Here is a 22,937-nt window from a genome sequence, read left to right as displayed (position 1 = left end):
TCAAAGAGTTGGCATTGGCAATGGCTGGCTTCCAGTCCAGCAATGCCGATTACATGTTCTTGGATAGGCAGTAAATAGCACCAAGCCTCTGGTAACCCTTGGAAAAAAAATATTCATTTCTCATACGCCCCCCCCCCCCCACACACACACACACACACACACATACCCCGCACCTCACCTAGTCGGAGACGGCCGAGCCACGCCAGCCGCTTCTGGGGCGGAGGTCACCCGCGTGCCACGCCCCCACCTCGTGGGAGAAGGCCGAGCCGCACCGCCCTTGCCTGGGCGGAGCTCACCAGTGTCACCCTTGACTCGCCAGAGAAGGTCGTGCACGCCGTCCTTGACTAGCCGAGAAGGATGTGCCTCAGCTCGCCTCGCGTGCCCCGTCCTCCTTCGCACTGTTGGGACCTTGCGGCCTGACAGATTTCTGACTCTTTTCTGTTCATCATTTTTTTTGTTCGCTCGCGGAGAGGTGTAATGTCTTTGCAGGAATGGATTGCTGGCGCGGGGTGGTGACTTCGCGTGCGGCGACACGGGGATTGCGAAGCTCGGGAGTGAAGACCAAAGTCAGATCCGTAGAATCCATGGTTGTTTTTTTTGGGGCGCTTTCGGTGGGACGACGCGAGTTCGCCACGAGCTTGGCTGTAAAGTGATGAGTTATAAAGTATGTGATAAAAATGGTGTTTTGAGGGGGGGGCGCTTTCGGTGGGACGACGCGAATTCGCTACGGGAGGCCACTTCGAGCTTGGCTGTAAAGTGATGAGTTATAAAGTATATGATAAAAGTGGTGTAATGTTACCGTAACGATCCGAATGTGCTTCGATAAAGTTGTAAGGGGGCATTGTGTTGGGCACGTCGTGAATGGAAAATGACATGTTCTGGATGGAGGGGGAGTTCACTTTAGCTCACCCGAAGTTTTTTCATTTGGAACTGTTCAGCCCCTAACTTCGGGGGACGGTATTTTACCCCAACACGCACCATCCACTGGAGCACCAACTCCGTCCGCTCCGACCCAAGCGGAGCCCTTCGCTAGAGCTCCACACCGAAGGTCGGTGGAGAGATGAAGGGGGGAGAGAGACAGATACAAGATACGGAGAAGGGGAGAGATGGGAGATGGAGAGAGATGTAGGAGAAGGGGGAGGTCGACATTGCCAAAGGGAGTGCGGCAGTACACTGAATGCCGCTTGGTATTAGAGTGAGATTCCGATCAGCAATTCCAAAACCATCCGAACAGCAAAATTCGGATGCACCCGCACCAATGCCAATTTCGAATTTCAAACTTCAATATCTATATATAAACGGTACCTTAGAGATCGAGAAAAAGGAACTGAAGGCCGGATCGTGTGAAGGATCAGAACACGTTGAAAACAAAGTATCTTAACAAGTCTCCCTTTTCTTTTGTGAGAACCAGAATTTCAGCTCTGGTTGGTGTAGCACCACATTTGATGACTCACCACACGTACGCGTTCTCATGGTCATGGTCTCATGGACCAGAGACTAGGGTTGAAGTTACACCTGCCGTAGCCCATAGGTGACCATATCTCGGTTGTTCACCTTGAAGAGCGGCCGAGCTAGGAACGAAGATGAGGAGAAGATGAAGCCAGAGCAAGGGACTGCTGATGCCGGGGCCAGGCAGGGTCACATCACATGGGCTGCTGCGTCACGTGCCAGCCAGTTCATGCTTGCCCGCGGTGGCTCGTGGCCGGAGCGCGTGCGCATTTACATGACCTACCGCCGGCATCCGGTGCCGATGCACAAGGGAGGAGAACAAACCACCAACCAACCCCACGGTAGATTGATCATCCTTGGAAGAACAACGGTTTCATACTTTCGTCCCATTCCAGAAGTGGGAGATAGCATGTATATGCATTAGCAGTACCTAACCTAACTAAGAAAGGAGCTTTTTTAACTATAAGAAAGAAGTACCGTGGCATCATATGTTTACCGGGGTTCGGTTGGAGAGAAAAAGGCATCCACGACATGGTACATGGCATTCAAGCCGCACCAGCCAATTGTGTGTGATTCACCGCAAGGACATGGCTCGAAAAAAAACCGACACCTCCGTGCCTTCCGGGGCCAGGTAAATGTCGAGGCCGTGTGCAAGGACAGGTAGTGTTGCAGGCCACAGTAGGAACCACGGATCCGACGTGGCATGATCAATCGACGAATTTTGTACTATACGCGTGTACACACCTTCAGGTTCACAGGCTCATCAACACCTGCGTCCCTGCGTGCTGAGACGTGGCGCGAGAGCACGCATTGCTCTCGTCTCCGATCCGTTCAAAGTCTCTCTCTCGATCCGGACGCAACTGCCACCCTCGTCGTTGAAGGCGAGTCAAGGTCCTCCTCTCGAGCTGGTTTCAAATTTCAATGGCTTGTGATGAGAGGAAACGGCGATGGGTGTATACTTGTCGAGCTCCATCGGCACGGAAGCAACCGCAGCCGCGTCCACTTGTACTTGGGTTCCATCGTCACTGCTCGATGTGTCCTTTCGTGCGGTTGACCGGAAGTGTTTGACGGGAGAACGCATCACCTAACGCAAATAAATTAGTAATCAACTCGTTTATTGATTCGGAAAATTGTGTTCATAGCCGGTGGTAGAATGCAAATTTCCACACTCGATTCACATCTTCTTTTTACATATGGTTGCTTAGCACACTCGGACCAAATGTGCTCGTGAAAGACGCTGAGTTTGGCCACCCATAATTCCACACCTCACCCCTCTTGTATAATTTGAAATAAGAGATCACATGTAGTAGAATTTAACACATCATGTCAATTAGCACCCTGTACATGCATAAATAATACTGCTTCTATCAAAAAATAAGTGCTCTTTTAGAGTTGAAATATAATTTTACCCCATAAATGGTGCATTTGTAGGTTACAAGTGGGGCTTGCACACCAATGTCGGCTCCCCTCACGAGTCACAAGGTTATTAGGGCAGTCCCAATCCAAGACACTAGCCATAGTTTTCATAAACTCCACATCATCAAGAAACTAGTATTAGGCACTACTCTTCCAATATAAACATCACTATTTCATACTTACACTTAATACTACTCATATGTCATTATGGCTTGGATGGTGTGTAGAAACTAGGTCTCATGAAAGACCTGGTTTCCTTCTCTTTCTTCGTTTACTCCCTTGCTGCATCATCTTTTATTCTAGATGACAGCTCATTTAATTTTATATACACTAACCTAGTCATTGGGTTAGGACTGCCATTACATACCGAACAAGCCTTCCACTCTCTTAGGCTAGTCTCAATGGAGGTTTCATTAGGAGTTTCATGGTCATTAAATAATACGCCATATCAACAAAATTGTTGATATGGAAAGGTTATTATGAGGAGAGAGGAGATGGAGTTTCATCATATCTGAGAGGAGTTTTATCACCATGAAACCCAGCAGGCACAGTTACCAAGTTCTCAGCCTTGGTAACTGTACCATGAAACTGTGCACTGAGACTGGCCTTAGGGACACTGAGTTAATCACATATATGCATAATTAAATGGCTATATGAATTCATAAGACATCTCGGTTATCGAAGCCAACTAAATAATTTTATTTGGGGTATGTAGGGCATTTTACATCCTTCTTAATTTTGTCTGCAAATTTGTAAAAAGGCTTATTTTGAGACGAAGCGAGTATATTAGTAATGTTTCATATATTTTAAAACTGTGAATGTATGAATATATGTGTGAGTACATGTGAATGTGTTTAGTGGATGTATTTTTTTAAATACAAACTTTTTCATGTCATCTTAGATGAATACAAACGTTATACAAAAATTGTAGAGCTCAATGAGACATTAAACTTTGTAATTGACAACTTTTGCATTTGAGATCATTTAATAGCTCAAAAATACATTATAGAAGAAAAAAAATAGAGAAATGATTTTCACGTGCGGGTGACAGCGTCACCTGCCCCTGCTAATGCCACCCTATATATGGTGGCGCCCGTGCGGACTTAGCCAAATTTTTGGATAAGCCCGCGGAACGCCGTCAGGCTGCCAAAATTTCCCCAGCCCCTCCCTCCGCTCCCGCTCCGGTGCCCCTCCCCTCCCTCGCGGGCTCCACCGCTGCAGCGCTGCGCCTCCTCCCCTCCTCTCGCGGTGCCTCCTTCCACGTGTGGGCAGCCGTCGCGGCACCCTCCTCCCACGGCGCCTCTTTCCGCGGTGCCCTCCTCCCGCGCGGGCACGGCTGCCACCACCACGATGCCAAGCTTCCACCGCCGCCGCTGCAGCCATGCCGCCACAGCTTCCGCCACTGACCACCGCCGCTGCACGCGGCCACAGCTTTCGCCGCTGCAGAGGAGGACAAGGGAGGCAAGGCAAGCTGTTGACCTTCTCGTCGTCTTATAGCTCCTCGACATCCTTCGAGAACAAGCAAGTGAAGGTCATGTCGAGTACCTACCCATCGTCGGTGCCAAGTCGCAACCAGTTCGTGCCACTCCCCCTCGTCGACTGCTATAAGTGTGGAATTAGGGTGATTTGGCTCAAGAGCAATGGAGGCTACATGTTCTAAAAGTTCCTCAACAACATTAATGTAAGATTGCAACCCTGACATCATGGAATCGACCATGTTGGAACCATAGGGCTGACTTGCATTTATGTTGTTGATGTAGGGAGATCCTAGAACATGTGACCAATACTGGTTTGAGCCTCAGTACTTGAACCATTTGAAGGAAAAAATTTCCCATTTGGTGCCTCCAAACTATCAATTGGCGGGTAATGCTCCAGGAACAGTAGTAGCTCAGTCAAGTGTTGGATTTCGGCCTCCTCAGCCATCGGCAAGCACTGGTTTGTTGAATGAGATAAGTCAGATAAAGCTGGCAAATTGTGATATGAAGATGGAGATGTTTGAATTGAAGATCCAGTGTGGAGAAATGAAAGGGCATATTAATGAACTAAAGTTGGAAGTGGGAGAGTTGAAGCATCTTCTGGGGAAGAAAAACAAGGCTGTTATGGCCAAAAAAACAAGGCTACTGGGGGTGGATGCAACGTGGATGCCATTACTATTGTTGTGACCTTGATTGTAGGTGTCATGCTTGGGATACTTGCCTCAGGAGTAGCTAATGTTAAGTGAAGAAATGGATAGTGCAGTAGTGCTATTTGTCAAAGAATCTTGGTTCTGTTTCTGTTGTGTGAAATTTGTCGTTTGGTTATGTTGAGTTGTGATCTATGAACTTCATATGCAATGTGACATGTCTTATCTGTTGTGTGGGATCTATCATTTGGTTATAGTTATATTGAGTTGTGACATGTCTTATCTGCTGCTTTATATATGACACTTATTTTCGTGAGCTACAATTTATATTTTTGTGAGTTTATTTTCTGACATAGACACATTTAGGAAGGTAGTGAGGCACTATGCAATCAAGATTGGCTTTGAGTTTGCAAAAGGCATAAAAACAGATAAAATAAGATTCATCAAGTGTTCCGCTGAGGATGTCCATGGCGCATTCATGCATCAATGATTTTATAGCGTACCCATTTCTAGGGGCGGGCCACGTCATCATCCCTGGAAATAATTTTCGGGAGCGGGTGATGCCATCACCCACCCTTGGAAATGGGGGCTATTCCAGGGGTGGGTGATGGCATCACCCGCTCCCGAAAATTATTTCCAGGGATGATGACGTGGCCCGCCCCTACTAAAAATCGCCCCCATTTCCAAGAGTGGGCAATCCTGCGACCCGCCCCTGCAAATGGTTTTCTAGGGGCAGGCCGTATGCTACAGTAACTGACCCAATTTTGTAGGTGCGGGTGGCAATTTCGCCCGCCTCTATAAAAAAAGAGGCGCCCCTACAAATTATTTTTTAGTAGTGGTGCATGGTCAGTTCTTAAACTTATTTGTCTGTATTCTCAAAATGCAAATTTGGCTCCCTAAACTTAGACTCGAATGTCATTTAGGTCCCTATACTTTTAAAATGCAGATTTAGCCCTCGAACCTTATCTTCAGGTGTCATCTAGATCCATATACTCTTTAAAACTTTGCCATCCTAATTAAATTGATAAAAACTAATTTTTATATAGATAATAGTTTCATTATAATTAAGTAAAGTGAATTCAGCTCAATGTGTGTTGAGAATATTGGTGTGCTGAATCTATAAATCGTGATAATCTTTTCCTTTGAAGGCAATATCTTACCTTGCTATAGCATGACAGCCATACTATATTATTCTTGAAAGATTCCTCAAATTTGAATAACTTGTCGTTGTACTTACCGGATGAATATTGGGAGAATCTAAAGGGGTAATAAAATAAGTTAGGAAATATGCTAATAAAAATAATGGCTTGCTTGGAAGCACAAAATTTAATTATCATGTTCTATAGGTGGGATGACACCGTATTTAAGAGTTTAGGGATATAAATGACACCTGAAACCAAATTTAAGGGGCAAATGTGCATTTTGAGAATATAAGAACCTAAATGACAATCGAGCCCAAATTTAGGAAGCCAGATCTGCATTTTGAAAGTATGAGAACCTAAGGGTGTGTTTGGATGGAGGGACGGGATGGGACGGGTCTATCCCAATTTTGCATATGTTTGGTTGAAGTAATAGGTGGGACGGGATAGCATCAAAGAGGAATATTCCTTGAAAAGAGGGACGGCTCGGCCCCTCCATAACTAGCGGACGGATCCATCCCCCGTGCACAACGTCTCCCTCCGTCTCCTTGCGCCTACCCATCTCCTCGTGCTGTCCGCCCCTCCAGCTCCTCCTTGCGTGCGCCAACCCGGCCCCGGCTCTCCTACTCCTCCAGCCAGGCCCGTCGCCGGCGTCTTCTCCCGCTCCTCCGGCCATGCCTGTCACTGGTGTCTTCTCCCGCCGCTCCTGGCTTCCCGCCCCTTGCCGACGTTTCCTCCCGCCCCTCTAGGCCTCCCGTCCCTCGCCCATTGCCAGAGTCTCCTCCCGCTGCTCGTGGCCTCCAACCCCTCGTCAGCGTCTCCTCCCATCCTAGCGTCGTCGAAATCAGGCCGGAGCTAGCCGAGACTGAGTAGGCAGCGGAGTATATCGGGCCGGAGCTGCACTAGCCGGAGCAAGTGGGCGGCGACAAAGCAGCCCGGGGATGGCGCGCAGCCGGCTGATGAGCTGGCTGGGGCATAGCAGGCAGGATGGTGCGCACCGACAGCGAGGCAGGAGGCGGGCACGCACGGACGGCACGGAGGTCCTCTATTTTTTGTGACTGACACGCGGGTCCCGTAGCCTTCTACGGCTGACATTTGGGACCTGCTACTTGCAAACGCCATCAATAATGGGTCATCCTCATCAACCAAATAATGAATTGGGACGTCATCGTCCCTCCAACCAAACACTAGGTGGGATCATCTCATCCCTAAAAAGAGGGATGACTCTGTCCCGTCCCCTTCGTTCCTCCAACCAAACACACCCTAAGTGACACATATAATCAATACAATCAAGTTAAGAACCAACCATGCATTTTACTCATTAAAAACTGTCGCCATTGATTTTTGTACTTTATTTGGTGAGGTACGTGTCCTTGAAAAATTAGATGTCTATATGATAAACTTTGACTTAACTTGAACTGAATTGGTGAGAAATTTCCATGTTGAAAGTACCCAGAGTGACCTTCCCAGAAATAATGTTGTGAAAAGTCGGATGACACTCCTCTCTTCCTCAGCAGCTAGTCCAGCCAGAGAGGGCCCACCCGTTCCGTGGGCCCAGTTGTCCAGTACCTCTGTTTCCACTGGCAAAACCACATGGGGCCCACATGCACGTGAGAATGAAAAGGCTACGGGTATCTGGAAAAGGGTGGATGGGCACTATTGGAAGGTACTCGCGCAACGTGGGTGCCTGTTACCGGTCTGGGCCCGATCCAGCCGTCCGTATCAACCCGCGCTGCCCTGGCAGCCGTTGATCCTTGTACGCGCAGAATTTCTTCCGTCTTTTCGCCAAAGAACGCGCAGAATTTGAGCATATAAACAGTTGCGTAAAGGTTTATTGCTTCGCACTTTAGCCCCCCACTTTTGCACGAAAATTATGGTACAGTACTAAATAAGGAAAAGCAACGCTTTAATGGAACTTTTGCTAAATCATGGGAATCTATATGTGTCAATACCCATGCATTTAAGCTTCAAAAATATTTTTTAAACCAAAGAAACCCCTACCTATTTTTTATATTTTTTTCTTCAAACCAGTTTGCTCCCACAAAAAGTCGAACTCAGACCTACTATGCTATTCGAATGCTCTAACCACTAGGCTAAAGGTTTTTTCGCAACTTCCAAAATATTATAAGTGAAACAACAAACTACCCTCTACTTCAAAGTCGAGGCTCACAAAATGAAAAGTTTATGGTGTACTTGCCCTGAGCAATTGATCCCAGACTAGACTACAGGGCAATTGATTGCTAAATCTCTTGTGTTTGTATAATATATTTGATAGCTAAATTTCTTTTTTTTAAAAAAATATATATATACACACACAGGAAAAGGAATCTCTCTTACTTTGTATGTCAAGCACTTAAAAGACCTTGAATTCTGGTTCCAGACTTTTGCAATCAAGGCGCTTTACCAAAACGAACAAGATTCCTTTCAAGGAAATGAATTAGATTTGGTCTATTATTGCCGTGAATATGAAGTGCTTGCCTCCTATACCAAGCTATTTTTAATATTTTCACATACTATACATTTACCAAAGTAGAAAAAGATTACTTAACCGAACACGCCTTGGTAAAATAAGGTGGTAAATGTGAAAGGGCCTCTAACCTATGAAACATCCGTCCGTCAAAATTCGCTACCCGTGGGAGCGAATCAAGGTCTGAAAAAAAAAATATATATATATAGAAAAATAAGTTCGAGCTTCTCTAACTTCCATCAAACAAAAAAAATAAGGTGGTAAATATTTTCAGGTGCCAACTCAGAAAACAGCTTGCAAAGAAATGCTGTTTGATCCTTTTGGATCGAGATGAGAATAGAGGAATTAGTAGAGGGGGCGACGAAAACTTTTCCTCTTCCCCGGCCTTGTCTTCCCCGTTTGTTCATTTCGCGTGGCCTCCTTTGGCCCCCTATTAAACCACCGCGCTGGGCGCCTCCCCGTGGCGCTCGCGGCCGCATTAGCGCGGAGATCGAGAGACAAGAGAGGGAAGGGCGGCGGCTTGCCGGTTGAAGCCTTCTCCTCTTCCCCCTCCGTCGCCTCCTCCCTCTGCTCCTCTTCGGGAAACCAATCCTCCTCCTGGTACGCGTGGAAACCTCCCTCTTTCTCCTGATTAGCCGCCCGCGTCAGATTTGGATTCTCCGGGCGTTCCAATCTGAAACCTCGATTCGGAGATCCAGGAGTTCTTGCCTGAGATCCTGGCATTTGGGATTTTTCTGACGGGCATCTTTATTTTTCAGTAAAAGTATGGGGACATCGGCGGCGGAGCCCAATGCTGCCCCCGCGCCGCCGGCGCCGGAGCCGGCTCGGCCGCGGCAGCGGCTGCCGGACTTCCAGCAGTCGGTGCGGCTCAAGTACGTGAAGCTGGGATACCACTACCTCATCTCCCACGGGATGTACCTGCTGCTGTCGCCGCTCATGGCGCTTGTCGCCGTGCAGCTCTCCACCGTCTCCCCGCGCGACCTCGCCGACCTGTGGGAGCAGCTCCGCTTCAACCTCCTCTCCGTGGTGGCCTGCTCCACCCTGCTCGTCTTCCTCTCCACCGTCTACTTCCTCACCCGCCCGCGCCCCGTGTACCTGCTCGACTTCGCCTGCTACAAGCCGGAGCCGGAGCGCAAGTGCACGCGCGAGACCTTCATGCACTGCTCCAAGCTCACCGGCTCCTTCACCGACGAGAACCTCGAGTTCCAGCGCAAGATCCTCGAGCGCTCCGGCCTCGGCGAGGACACCTACCTGCCCCCCGCCGTGCTCCGGGTGCCCCCCAACCCGTGCATGGACGAGGCGCGCAATGAGGCGCGCGCCGTCATGTTCGGCGCCATCGACCAGCTGCTCGAGAAGACTGGGGTCAGGCCCAAGGACATTGGCGTTCTCGTGGTCAACTGCAGCTTGTTCAACCCGACGCCGTCGCTGTCAGCCATGGTGGTGAACCATTACAAGCTGAGGGGGAACATTGTTAGCTACAACCTCGGCGGGATGGGCTGCAGCGCCGGGCTGCTGTCCATTGACCTCGCCAAGGATCTGCTGCAGGTGCATCCCAACTCGTACGCGTTGGTGATCAGCATGGAGAACATCACCCTGAATTGGTATTTTGGGAACAACCGGTCCATGCTCGTGTCCAATTGCCTGTTCCGGATGGGTGGTGCTGCCATCTTGCTCTCGAACAAGAGGTCCGACAGGCGGAGGTCCAAGTACGAGCTGGTGCACACAGTGCGCACGCACAAGGGCGCCGATGACAAGTGCTTTGGCTGTGTGACGCAGGAGGAGGATGAGATTGGCAAGATCGGTGTGTCACTGTCCAAGGACCTCATGGCGGTCGCCGGTGATGCTCTCAAGACCAACATCACCACTTTGGGGCCGCTGGTGCTCCCGTTGTCAGAGCAGCTTCTCTTCATGGCCACATTGGTTGCCAAGAAGGTGCTCAAGATGAAGATCAAGCCGTACATCCCCGACTTCAAGCTGGCCTTCGAGCACTTCTGCATCCACGCCGGCGGCCGTGCCGTGCTTGATGAGCTGGAGAAGAACCTGGAACTTACTGACTGGCACATGGAGCCATCGAGGATGACCCTGTACAGGTTTGGCAATACGTCGAGCAGCTCGCTCTGGTATGAGCTGGCGTACAGTGAGGCCAAGGGGAGGATCAGGAAACGCGACAGGATCTGGCAGATCGCGTTCGGGTCCGGGTTCAAGTGCAACAGTGCCGTCTGGAAGGCACTCCGGACCGTGAACCCGACCAAGGAGAAGAGCCCCTGGATGGATGAGATCGACAACTTCCCGGTGGATGTCCCAAAGATCTCAAAGGTTGGCAACGCATGAAGATACTAGTTGTTCCCAGGTGGCAAGTGGAGTTGGGTCATTGTCAAGGGCTGGGCAGAGGTTTACGCTTCTGATCCCATCGTACGCACCGTCAGTTCTTGTTTTCAGTTGTAGCATGGCATCCGTGAGGGAACTTGGAGTAGATGATGATTTGATTAGGTAGAAAGGGTGTGATTTCTTCACTAGGGCTGCCTGAATGGCTTAATGTCTGATATGTCCAATTTATTCAGATTGGCGGAATCAATTGGTTTTGTCGCATTCTTTGCTGCCTGACGTCTCAATTGCAGCCCAACTGAAACTTCAATTCCCCTATTCAATTAATCTGTTCTGTCCTAGTATCATCTAGATTGTCGTGTTTTGGATTGGTATAGGTTGTTATGGGGAGGTACTGATGTGTCTCAATTGCAGCCCAACTGAAACTTGAATTCCCCTATTCAATTGATCGTTTCCGTCCTAGTATCATCTAGATTATCAACATGGGGAGGTACTGAATGTGATGTGCCGGACGTGCGGTGCGGTGCGGTGCCCGTCTCTGGTTCTCCAAGTGACCTCCAGCAGCTGTCTCTGATGTGGATCTGAGCTTGCTTGGATGATTTGGGTGCAAGCGCCTGTCAATTATGCATTCATACTTGTAATCAATATCCAACCTGTCAATTATTGCTTTGATAGCAGCTGTAGCCTGTCTTAGCATTATTTTGAATTAAACCAGAGTTGACCACGTGATCTTGGCATCACTGTATTCATTAAAGAAAATTACGGATTATGCTACACTTTAAGTTTATATACAAGGTTTTTGTGCATTGCCAGAAGGCGATACATTTGCTAGTAGCACCTAAAAAATTCCGCAAGATGACTCTGGAATTTGGCAATTTGGCCATGGAACACGCACATCAATCCAGTCTGCAGCCAAGCGTGCACTGGAAGGGGTCCAGGGCCTCATGGGTGAGGTCCCCGTGCTCTGCATCCGGCCAATTTGTAGCTGCCTGGCGCGCGCCTGCCTTCTGTGGCTGCAGAAGCGCAAGAGCTCAGCTCCAGTTGCAAAACCATATCCTGACATCCTGAAACGCGCCTGCTCTTCTCTCGGTATTTGAATTGATGAATTGAACGGCGTTCTCCGTTTCCTGTGGCAGGGGGGCGATGCAGAAGCCTACAACTTCCTGTGACACTGACACCACGTGAGGCCATTGCAATTTACAAGACGGAGCACTGATACGACAAGATCAGAATTGCATGACTGTCCGTTGCAGAAACGCATTTTTTTTTCTCTTCAGAAACCATTTGCAGTGTGCGTGTACTTAGATACTCAGATCTGAAGTCCTGAACCATATGGGTCCATTACGACAGCAGTTTTTGGTAGTACAAAACTCCAGTTTCTTTGCCGGATGAAACGACGACTTGCAACAATAATAATAGTACCAGGCTTTGTACAACTAGCGTCAATCATGAGATGGCCATGAACAGCGATTCCACATGCACGCCGCGGCCGGGAACGGCACGGCACCATCAGATACACGCAGACGCAGCCATGGATCGGCTCACATGGCGGGGCATGTGACGCGATTCCCTTTTGCGAACGCAGTGACGAGGAGGATGGAGTGCTTCCTGTCTAGCACAACATGCTGCCAGTCAGTGCCATATCCCAGATGACCCTGGAAAAAGTCTTTATGCGATGCCAGAACCAATTATGAGCTATAGATGCGAGAACAATTACATGCGTGCAAACACCGTTTCAGGTTTAGCGGATCTGGTCACTGATCTGCAGTGCCGAACGTTCTTGGCAACCATGACAAGAGACTGTCACGTATGGAGCTCGAGTCATCCTAACAGGAGGAATCTGTCACTCGTTGGGCATGACGATCTTGAGCTACTTCAGGAGCAAGAGACATTCGCAACTTCAAAATCGGCATTCAAACTTCAAAAGCTACAAAACTTACAGGTCAGTGAAGCCCTCATGCATCGTACGGATTGGAAAACAGAGAAGCAAAAAACGGGTCAACACAATCACGGTTACCAGCGGCGATACAAAATACTCCACTTTCCTGAACGCAAACACGGTACCTAAACTACCCAACTCTTTTCTCAGGTTTATTTTCGACACTACAGTCACTATGTTGATACTGTTCTATCAAGCGAGGGCCCCATACAAAAACCCACCACCATTTGCTTACGAAGGGATATGGATTTTTCCCCAGTGCTGTGATGACTCAAGAAGCCAGGCTATACCCTTGCATAGCAAACAGGCGCTGATGATGGGAGAAATTGAATGACCACGGCAGCTCTGATGGCAATCTCCTCCCAATACGAACCAATCACCGCTAAGCATGCCAGAGATGCCATGCTGTCCTAACCCTCAGTCTGCCCCTCCTTTGGGATGTGGAAGCCTTCGATCTTGGTTGTAACCTCGTTCACCCCATCAGCCGGCTTGCCATTGGCCGCCTCATTGTCATCAGCATTAGGAGGGCTAAGCTGCCAGATACGGATGGTGCCATCTTCTGAACCTGATGCATATGATTCACCGCCAGGTGCAAACCTGACGCAGTGGACTGGACCATGATGCCCTTTGTTACAAGCTGCATATTAGAAGAACAATCATCATTTCATCTGGAAAGTGTAATGGAATAGAACCAAAACCTTAAAAATACTGAACACAAGAAGCATTTCTAAAAGATTAAAACCTTAACCACAGCAAAAAGCTTTTCAACTTAAGAGAAATACAAAAACAGAGCATAAATGCCATCAAGGTACTCCCTACAATTATTTATCAACTAACCAAAACTATAGCTAATTATCAGGTGAATACGGGTCAGAACTATTTGAAAAGATTTAAGTTATTCAGGGTGGCTGAAAACTCCTGCAACATCCAAAAATATATTCCACTAGCAAACCCAATACTTCACATTTTTTTACAGGGGCTACGGCAGGCAAGAAGCCGGTCTGAACATTTGTATTAATAAGCGAAGTTGTTGCTTACATGATTTGGGAAAAAGTGTGGAAGAAAAAACAAAGAAAGGTAAGCTACGTTACAATTAGTCACCAGCAAACCCAATATTCCTTAATAACAGTCTTTTCTCATGAAAAATTCCCTCCATGCTATTTTAAAGACTATTTTGCCCTAGATACCTCAACATGAGGCAAAATAGCCTTTTGGAGCATACAAGGAAAAATCTAGAGAACCCAGGTATATAAGGAACACTTGGTTCAACAATGGCAATGGAATTCCAGAGTTCATAGTTGCCAAAAAATATCCTTTTTCTGAGTTTATTATGACATTTGTACTCAAAAGGAAAGGAGTTTTGATTCCTTAAAGGTACACAATTTTTGCTAAAGTATTATCTGTACTATGGACTAGTGAGCTAGCAGCTAGGACTGGCGTTGAAGCTAGAATATCGGAATATAACTGATAATGTTACTATTTAACAGTGAAAACCAGAATAGCAGAACGCAACATTGAAAGCCAAACAAACATAATATGCTACATAATATGCTAATCTTTCTATTTGTATAGGCAAAGGCTACACCAGGGGTTAGCTGCAGGATTTGTGAATGATTAAGAACTAAAACAGATAAACTTACTTATTTCTTCACCAGTAAAGAAATCAAATAAATGAACCCACAAATCTTCTCCTCCAGCAACAAATTTACTCCCGGACTTCGGTTCAAGTGAGGCTGACTCCACATTGCATGGCATATCATAGCTTTTAACAAGCCCGAAGCTGATGAAAAATACCCAAAAACTTGTTGGAAAGGTACCAATCAATTAAAGTTGTCAAGAAAAATGATGATACAAGAAGCTTACTGATTCGCGTCCCAAAATTTTACACTTGAGCCATCAGCTGTAGTGATGAACCTGCCATCCTGGCTTACTTCTGCACTAGTGACAGAAGCCTTGGTTTCAAGAGTTTGGACAATTTTTCCAGTTCTCACATCCCATAGTCTGCAAATTGCCACAAAAGTTAATCGAAGCTGTAGTTAAAATAAATGGCCAATCAGTATACTAGTTTATTATTAATTGAGGCATTTCTTTCGTGTCCTTACCTTACTCCACCCATATCAGTGCAGGAACTTAATATAGTTTGGTCACTATGAAGCCAAGCAGCAGTTCGGACAGAACCAGGTGATTTGTCAAGCTCTCTTGGTGCTGCATCAGGACGATTCATGTCATACACACGCAAAGTCTTCTCCATGCCTCCAGTGAGTAACAGGTGGGTATCCTGCAGTGTCATTGGCAATTGAAATCAGGTTGGAAGTGACCCATAAAGGACAGCACCAATTGTTCCACGAGCATGTAAAAAAGAGACATCAAAGGACAAGACATAAAGCAGTTGCCCCAAGTCCAAAACATATGCTTTCACGTACTGATTTTAGTTTGCAAAATGCAAATACATATCTGTTGGTTTTAAAGGAATTAACATTTATAGGTAGCGTCAGATACATGGAAACATAATTATAATTAAAAGAGGTAAGCTATGTTTTATTTCCATAAGCATGGAACTAAAAAGGCAACTATATTGGAGTCTTGGACCAGGAGTATAAAGTAAAGAAAATAAACAAATACTTGCTACTGATAAGTAAGATGCACCCATGGATATGAATCCACATTAACAATATGTTTTTCGGATAGCCAATAATTGCAGTAAGCATAAAATACTAGGACAGGCTTTAATGTAACTGACCAAGTATTTCACACTGCCTAACCACATTAAAGAAATTTTATAAAATAGCTATGCACTACATCATTTTAAGGTGGAACACAGCACTCCAGAACTGACATCATTCATAGTAAGCAGCGTACATAATAGCGGGATATAGCAGCGCTAGTGTTTGAAGGAGGCTGGCGGCTGGCGCTATGCAAATTAACTTGAGTGGTTCCCTGTTGGGTTTACTCCAACTTGCTTGGACTGGAAGACTTTGATGTTGACATTATCAAGTGTTTGGAGGAGGCTGGTGCTGTGCACATGAACTTCCTCCAGTACTTCATTACGGGCGCCCTCGTGTCAATTAGCAGCGCTAATTGCTGTACTGGTGAAAGGGTTTTAGCGCCGTTATTCTATTCTGCTCGTCTGCACGGTGTGATATCAGCCAAGAGAAGCCATGCTTGTCCAGGCGCCCCCACCGCCCGCTGCTGGTCCCACATGGACAATGCAATGTCGCAGTCAACCTCAGCCACAATCAAGACCTCCCATATGCATGGTCTCCAAGACACGCTCTGCCGCGAGGTTGAGGTTCACACCTCCGGCACACTCACGCTTGGAGAAAGGGGCCATGGACAAGCAGCTGATGTGGCAGGGCACAAGGTTGAGGTCTGGAGGAGGGAGAGGGTGAGGTTGTGAGGATCTTGGGCTGGGAGATGGGGAGGAACCAAGGCTTCATTTCACAAGAATTGGGGGCATCAAGCTATGGAGGCACCAAGAATTTCAAGAATTGGTTGAATTGGAGGGGTCGAGCAGGAAGCAGATAGCTTTTGAATGGGCAGCTGGGCCAGCAAGCTAAGCCAAGGAAATATGTTAAGCTGCTGCTGCTATTCTACCTAGAAAACTATTCGTTTATGATATTTTTGAAACCCCTTGCAGCGGCCATATCCCACTAAAGTGGTTGTGTAGTGCTGGTGCCTCCGCTAAATCATTTAGCCTGCGATTTTAAACACTGATCGTAAATGTGGTAAAGATAAGTACCTCAGAAAAAGCACAGGCCCGGACTATATGCTTGTGTTCAAATGAATGTAGCTCATCACCAGTTAGCGCATCCCATACTTTACTGGAAAAAGAAGGTATCCATGTTAGTTACTAACAGATAATTGAAATCAGGAATGAACATTAAAACACCTGCTGTAGTGGATATCTTAAAGAGTTAAGACCTGCCAACCGATACATTTTCATGCAAACTTCCCAATTAGGCAGTTATCGCTTTGCATACAATTGTATACTTCATTGAACTAAGAAAACCTACTTAAAAGCCATATTCACTAACCTGAATTCTGTAAGATCCACATTGATCCTAAATAGATTGTGGTAACAACAACGGTAGGCCACTTGCCTCCTGAATCTTAGGAAAAGATTACACCCAAAGTTTTATCACAGTACTATGTATGATAACCCTTTCAAAAATTCTTCAATCCCACATTTTCTTCGTTAGGTTTAAAGTTTTCTCGCCCAAGTGTAAAGAGTTCAAAACCTTATGTAGGTATTATACATTCCTGATCTATAGAATTCAAAACAAGAGCAATGTACTCATTCTAACTATGTTTACATAATAGTTATTAGGTAAAAAGGGTGTATGTTAAGGGCAGCAAATAAATGAACAATAACTTCTATCCTAACACATTTGAGTACAAATATGCCCTGTATAAATATGATTGTGTTCCAAGTTGCTGGCAGATCAGAATAGCGAAATGAACCACACAGCTAAATTCATGTATAACATGTCTCAGGTAGCAAATGAAGAATGAATTAATAGAAATTATCCATCAAATAAACATAATTTGATGCATCAATTTACCTATAAAAGAATCAAATTAACACCAATACCAACTAGAACTTCAAAGGGCAAGAAAACCATACGCTGAGAAGTCAGCAGAAGCAGATGCGGCACGCAGAGCATTTTTGTCAAGACAACAGCACCAAACAGCTCCTTTATGACCTTGAAAAGTCCCAATCCAATCGCCAGTCTCACCATTACGAAGCATTGGATTTGTATCTGCAGGACAAAACAAATGACAGAAGAGGCATTCAATAGCTAGCAACATAACTAAACGCAAATATGCTTCTCCTACTGCAAATTTTCATATGCAACAATGTAAAATCATTCAAAGCTGGCTGGCATAGGACCACACATGTCCAACTTAACAAAAAGCACTTCAACAGTTCAACGTTTACCACCCCTTTAGTGGAGCATCATTTTTTTTTTGCAATGTCACCAGCTCCCTCACTCATGATAGGTAGGTCTGACTCATTTTGGAATGTCGCTTGGTTCCACTCCAACCTTGGTAAGAGCTACCCTAATGCCTACCCATTCTCTTCTCCAATGCATAATATCCAGTTGAGGCTCAAGTGCTACAATGCATAGTTGCTTAAAAAATTCAGCCAACTGTTCTTGCTTCATCAAAGATACATTTCAATGTATAACTCATAAATCCATTCCAATGCCTACTATAGAGAGTTAATGCAAGGAAGCTCAAATAGGTATTATAGAACATAAAGTGCAATTCTATCCTCACACAATGGGGATGCATTTAGATTCCGAAGAAAAAGGCCCGTTTGTTTACCCCCAGCTTATATAATCCACCTTATAGGTGTGAAAGAATAAAGTTAAAATAAGCTGGAACAGGGCAGTTATAGGATTATATAAGCTACGTTATAAGTTAGGGTATTTGACCATATGAGCTTATATAAGCAAGATTATAAAGCTTAAATAAGCTGAATCTGGGGTGTAAACTATGATACAACATGGCAATATTTGAATACCCATAAGGCCATCCTTTTTTGAACGGGCCAGGATATTGTTTGGCAAAGGGTATGCGATCTATTTTTCTACTTGTATAGCATTTGGATATAAAAAACCACATATTACTTTCATCATGATTCATGAACCTATAAACTAAGTTGTTCTTTCGTAATCCGGCCATCCGGGTAACGTTATCCACGACGAAGATTCCCGCACATCTTTCTATGTATCAAATATCCGTTTCTGTACCAAGCTTAACATGGTGTCCATGAATATCCAACCGTTTATTTTTGTTTCCAACCTTTGTAACCGTAACTCTGGCATTCAAAACATTAAGCTATAAAAAATACTGACTATATATAGTATTGATTTGACAATTCCAATTTTAACTGACATAAATTAACTCATGAAAATATAAAGTAATCCAGATAACACAGAAATATCAATGAAGTACAGCCTAATTTAAGTAACTGAGCAGCTAACCATCCAAACTGGGAAAGGCACGCTCTAAAAAGGAACCCATGCACTACAAAATGAAATATTGCTCTAACAAGATTACATTAAAAGTGGCCAGCAATAGAATTATAAGGACTAATAATGGCAAGATATTGTATAAACATGTTCGCAATTACTTATTCATCCTCCAAATGAGTCCGATATGGTAAACTTCAGATAAATTGCACCATTCCAACCACAAATAACTTCAGTGATAGTATCTGGTAACTAATACTACGCATCTAAAGCACATGAACATAATGTTTCCAATCGCGTATCAGTCACCAGTAACATAAATTATTCAATATCAGCACCCTTCATAGCCATAACCATTGGAGGCTACTTGAGCATATGAATGGAAGGAACAAGTGGAAGTTCGATCTACCAACATAAAAGTAGAGTATAGTGATATGGATGGAGCGAGAAAATCACAATGAAATAAATCAAGCTATGAGTAATGGGTTTCTCTTGCTCAAAGAATTGAATCAGGGAGTGGGGCTGATAACAGTAACGATTACAATTTTGTTTTCTCCAGAAATCAACCAAGTAGCCAGCCCAGCTGTTATCACCCATCCCACCAAGTTCCTAATAAATGTCTTCTGCCTAAACGACAAAGTGGCCGCCAGGTAGGCAGTACGCGCCAACCTAATGCGTGCCTAGTGCTTTGAATCATGCCCAAAAGGGGGGAAAACGCTTGGACATTTCTAGATTGGCGAATCGGCTGTCAGTTTCACACCATGGATGCTTTCAGAAATAGGAAACTACAGTGTTGTCTCTTTTGACTCATTCCTTAAATGGTATATTCCTTAATAAATTGATATACCCGACAATTCCGTTATCTGACACGAAATGGGTGTGTAAGCATATTTAGTGGATCAGTTCAAAAGAACACTGTCCAATTTCTGCAGGTCTAGAAGGTACTTTAGAAAAATGCAGCCCATAAACAAACCAAAGTACGCAGTTAAATCATCAGGAAACTATCATTGCACAGACTGCACCACCAACCAACTGCTGTCCAGCTAAAAAACTAGAGAGAAATCAGAACGCTTAAACGCATACAGCCTAGCCAATATATCGCATACACATGAACAACATGTCTCCAATTGCATATCAGTCACCAGCAACACAAATTATTCAATTTCAGCACCCTTCATAGCCATAACTATTGGAGACTACTTAGCATATGAAAGGAAGGAACAAGTGGAACTTGATCTACCAACATAATTTGAGTATAGGGTTATAGATGGAGCGAGAAAATTTCAACGAAATAAATCAAGAAATGAGTAAAGGTTTCCCTTGCTCAAAGGCAATCCGGGAGCAGGGATGATAACAATAACATCTAAAATTTTGTTTCCTCCAGAAATCAACCAAGTAGCCTGCCTAGCTGTTATGGCCCGTCCCGCCAAGTGCCTAATAAATGCCTTCTGCCTATACGACAAAGTGGGCCGCCAGGTTCAAATAATCAGCGATTAGGCACTACGCGCCAACCTGATGCCTGCCTAGTGCTTTTTTAAATCATGCCCAAACGGGAAAAAATGCTCGGGCATTTCTAGATTGGAGATCAGTTTCACCATTTGACCGTGGATACTTTCAGAAAAAGGAAACTACGGTGTTGTGTCCTTTGATTCATTCCTTAAATGGTATATTCCTTACAGAATTGATATAGCCGGTAATACCGTTATCTTACACGAAACAGGTGTGTAGGCATATTTAGTGGGCCAGTTCAAAAGAACACTGTCCAATTTCTGCAGGCCTAGAGGTAGTTTAGAAAAATTCAGCGCACAAACCAACCAAGTACACAGTTAAATCATCAGGAAACTATCATGGGACAAACTGCACTACCAACCAATTTCTATTCCAGCTAAAACTAAAGAGAAATCAGAACGCTCAAACAAGCCTAGCAACATCTCGCAACAGCATATAGCTAACAGCAGGCCATCGCGTCACAATCAACAGCCTGATCCGAACCAATCACAAAACTAAAAATAAAAAGCATCGCCCAGAACCGGAGGGAATGCCGGGGGATTCGATTCACTTACCCTTGCTGGCGCTGATGAGGAAGTAGCCGTCGGGCGTGACGGGGCTGTAGAAGAGGTCCACCACGGGCCTCGAGTGGCCGTGGCACACCAGCGGGATCGTCACCTTCTTCTTCTGCTCCATCGCGCCTCGGCTCGCACCCCGTTCCCCCGGTGAGATAAACACCCTAGCCCCGGCGACGACGATGGCCCTGGAATGCGCCGCCCCTCGCGCCCCAAACCCTAGCACTCCGATCGGAGAAGAGAGAAAACCCGCAACAAAAATCCGGGGCAAAAAAAATCGGAGGAAATTGGAATCAAATCGCGCGGATCGGCGCGGGGCAGGGCGATCCGGATCCTTAGGGTTGGATCTGTACAGGCGCTTTATTGGGTGGATGGATCGGCGGGGGGCGGGCGGGAGTGGAGGGTGAGGCGAGGCCGGCCTCCTTGGGCGGAAGGGTGGGGAAGGGGGCAGGAAGCCGGACGCCGGGCTTATATAGGGACGGGAAGAGGCGAAGAGGCACGCGCTCGAGCGGTCGCAGCGGGAGGGGAGGGCGAGACTGCGCGAGTGGGAAGCTGTCGCCTTGTCGGGTTGGGGTCGTTGTGGGCCGCAGGATCGTCGACTGACGGTCTGGATTTTCCGTGAGCGTTTTGGAAGATTTGTCTGGGCCGAGACGAACTTCTGTTCTACGGGCCTTTTATTTACGGAAAGAAATGGTGGGCCGTGTAATCTCACTTCAGAGATCATGCTATTGCTATGGTTTGCAAAGGGGTTAAGCGGCTGGGCCTTTTCCCTCTCTTCCTCTGCTCGATCTCATCAGAGATCATGCATGGTTCATTCATTCATTGGAGACAAAGTTCAATCATCGGTAACAACCAATTTTATTACATATTAAAATTTAAAAAGCGCCAATTGGAGAAGTTAAAACGTGATGGTATGAAAGAAATTGCAGAACGGTAGGTCGGTAGCACGCTAGCATGCGGTATGTAGGATGGATGGCACAGCACACTGATGAACAGGGTTACAGGGCCACTGATGATCTGCCTCGTTGGACTTGGCGGCTCAAAGACCGCCAAGCAAGTAATTGCGCAGCGCCGTCGCGATACAAGCACCGGCGGCCGCGAGCCTTGGGAACCGCCGGGCAACGAGCGACAGCATCGCGAGCGCCGCGCCGAGCAGCCAGAGGATGAGGCCGATGACCAAGTGCTCGACGTTGCCGGACGAGGGCGCGCTCCTGCTCACTTGGTGCGTGAGGGTGATGGCGCCGAGCAGCAGCAGGACACGGGCGGAGTCGATGAGCTGCTGGTGGTGGCCGCCGATCGCGCGGGCGCGGCCGTCCATGGCAGCCATTGCCGCGAGACGTCGGAGGTACCGAGCGAGCGGTGCGACCATCGTCGTCTTCCGCTGGATCTGCGTGAAGTAGGAGGTGACGGCGAGTGTTGGTGAGTGCGTACACGCGCATGGTGTTTTAAAGCCGGCTGGAATCCGGGAAAACGCTTTACATCTCTTATTCTTTGAGTCCATCCATAGAAAGGCGTGGATTTCCTAGCGTGGGTCCAGGAATGGTCCACCTTGGACTTTCGACCATCGTAGCGTGGATTTCGATCCTGAGCTGTGGGTCCAGGAGAGAACGATGTTTCTGCACAGCGTTTCCGTTCGCTTGAGCTGTGGGTCCAGGAGAGAACGATGTTTCTGCACAGCGGTTTCTGTTCGCTTGAGCTTGTAAGCCGTCTGAAAAGCTGAAACGGCTGATTTATTGTGAGAGAAAATACTGTTTGGTGGCTGATAAGCCGGCTGAATAAGCTGAAGCGAACAAGATTAGCATGTGTACCGTGCAGGGCTGAACCGGAAAAAATTGAGGCCTTGTATCAAACTCTAAAATGAGGCCTACCTCTGTAAAAATTAGGACTATTTAATATATGATATATCAAAAACCGTACCTATTCGAATCTTTGCTTTCATAATCTTTACATGAATTGCTTCATTCTTTTAGTGTTCCTTGAAATGAAATCTTCAATGATATGTCCTTGACCAAGTGACTGATTATCGGTGGACACTTGTG

At 46.2% G+C, this 22,937-nt stretch overlaps 2 protein-coding genes across 2 annotated transcripts; one reads left to right on the top strand and one right to left on the bottom strand.

Annotated features, from left to right (window-relative positions):
* Positions 1-9,033: 9,033 nt before the first annotated feature.
* Positions 9,034-11,197, top strand: LOC101771353 (3-ketoacyl-CoA synthase 11). The gene is made up of 2 exons (XM_004965908.3): positions 9,034-9,193; positions 9,352-11,197. Exon 2 carries the CDS (start codon positions 9,359-9,361, stop codon positions 10,922-10,924), a length of 1,566 nt encoding a protein of 521 aa, XP_004965965.1. The 5' UTR covers positions 9,034-9,193; positions 9,352-9,358; the 3' UTR covers positions 10,925-11,197.
* A 1,612-nt stretch (positions 11,198-12,809) lies between these two features.
* On the bottom strand, positions 12,810-21,345 carry LOC101771746 (serine-threonine kinase receptor-associated protein). The gene is made up of 7 exons (XM_004965909.3): positions 20,899-21,345; positions 17,482-17,617; positions 16,597-16,678; positions 14,960-15,135; positions 14,721-14,858; positions 14,498-14,637; positions 12,810-13,494 (listed from the first exon to the last, which is right to left on the bottom strand). Exons 1-7 carry the CDS (start codon positions 21,017-21,019, stop codon positions 13,268-13,270), a joined length of 1,020 nt encoding a protein of 339 aa, XP_004965966.1. The 5' UTR covers positions 21,020-21,345; the 3' UTR covers positions 12,810-13,267.
* Between the last annotated feature and the right edge of the window lie 1,592 nt (positions 21,346-22,937).

Source organism: Setaria italica, chromosome IV (assembly GCF_000263155.2).
Source record: "Setaria italica strain Yugu1 chromosome IV, Setaria_italica_v2.0, whole genome shotgun sequence".
NCBI classification, from domain to species: Eukaryota; Viridiplantae; Streptophyta; class Magnoliopsida; order Poales; family Poaceae; genus Setaria; species Setaria italica.
The sequence above is the reverse complement of the archived record's forward strand: the minus strand, read 5'-3'. Positions and strand labels throughout refer to the sequence as shown.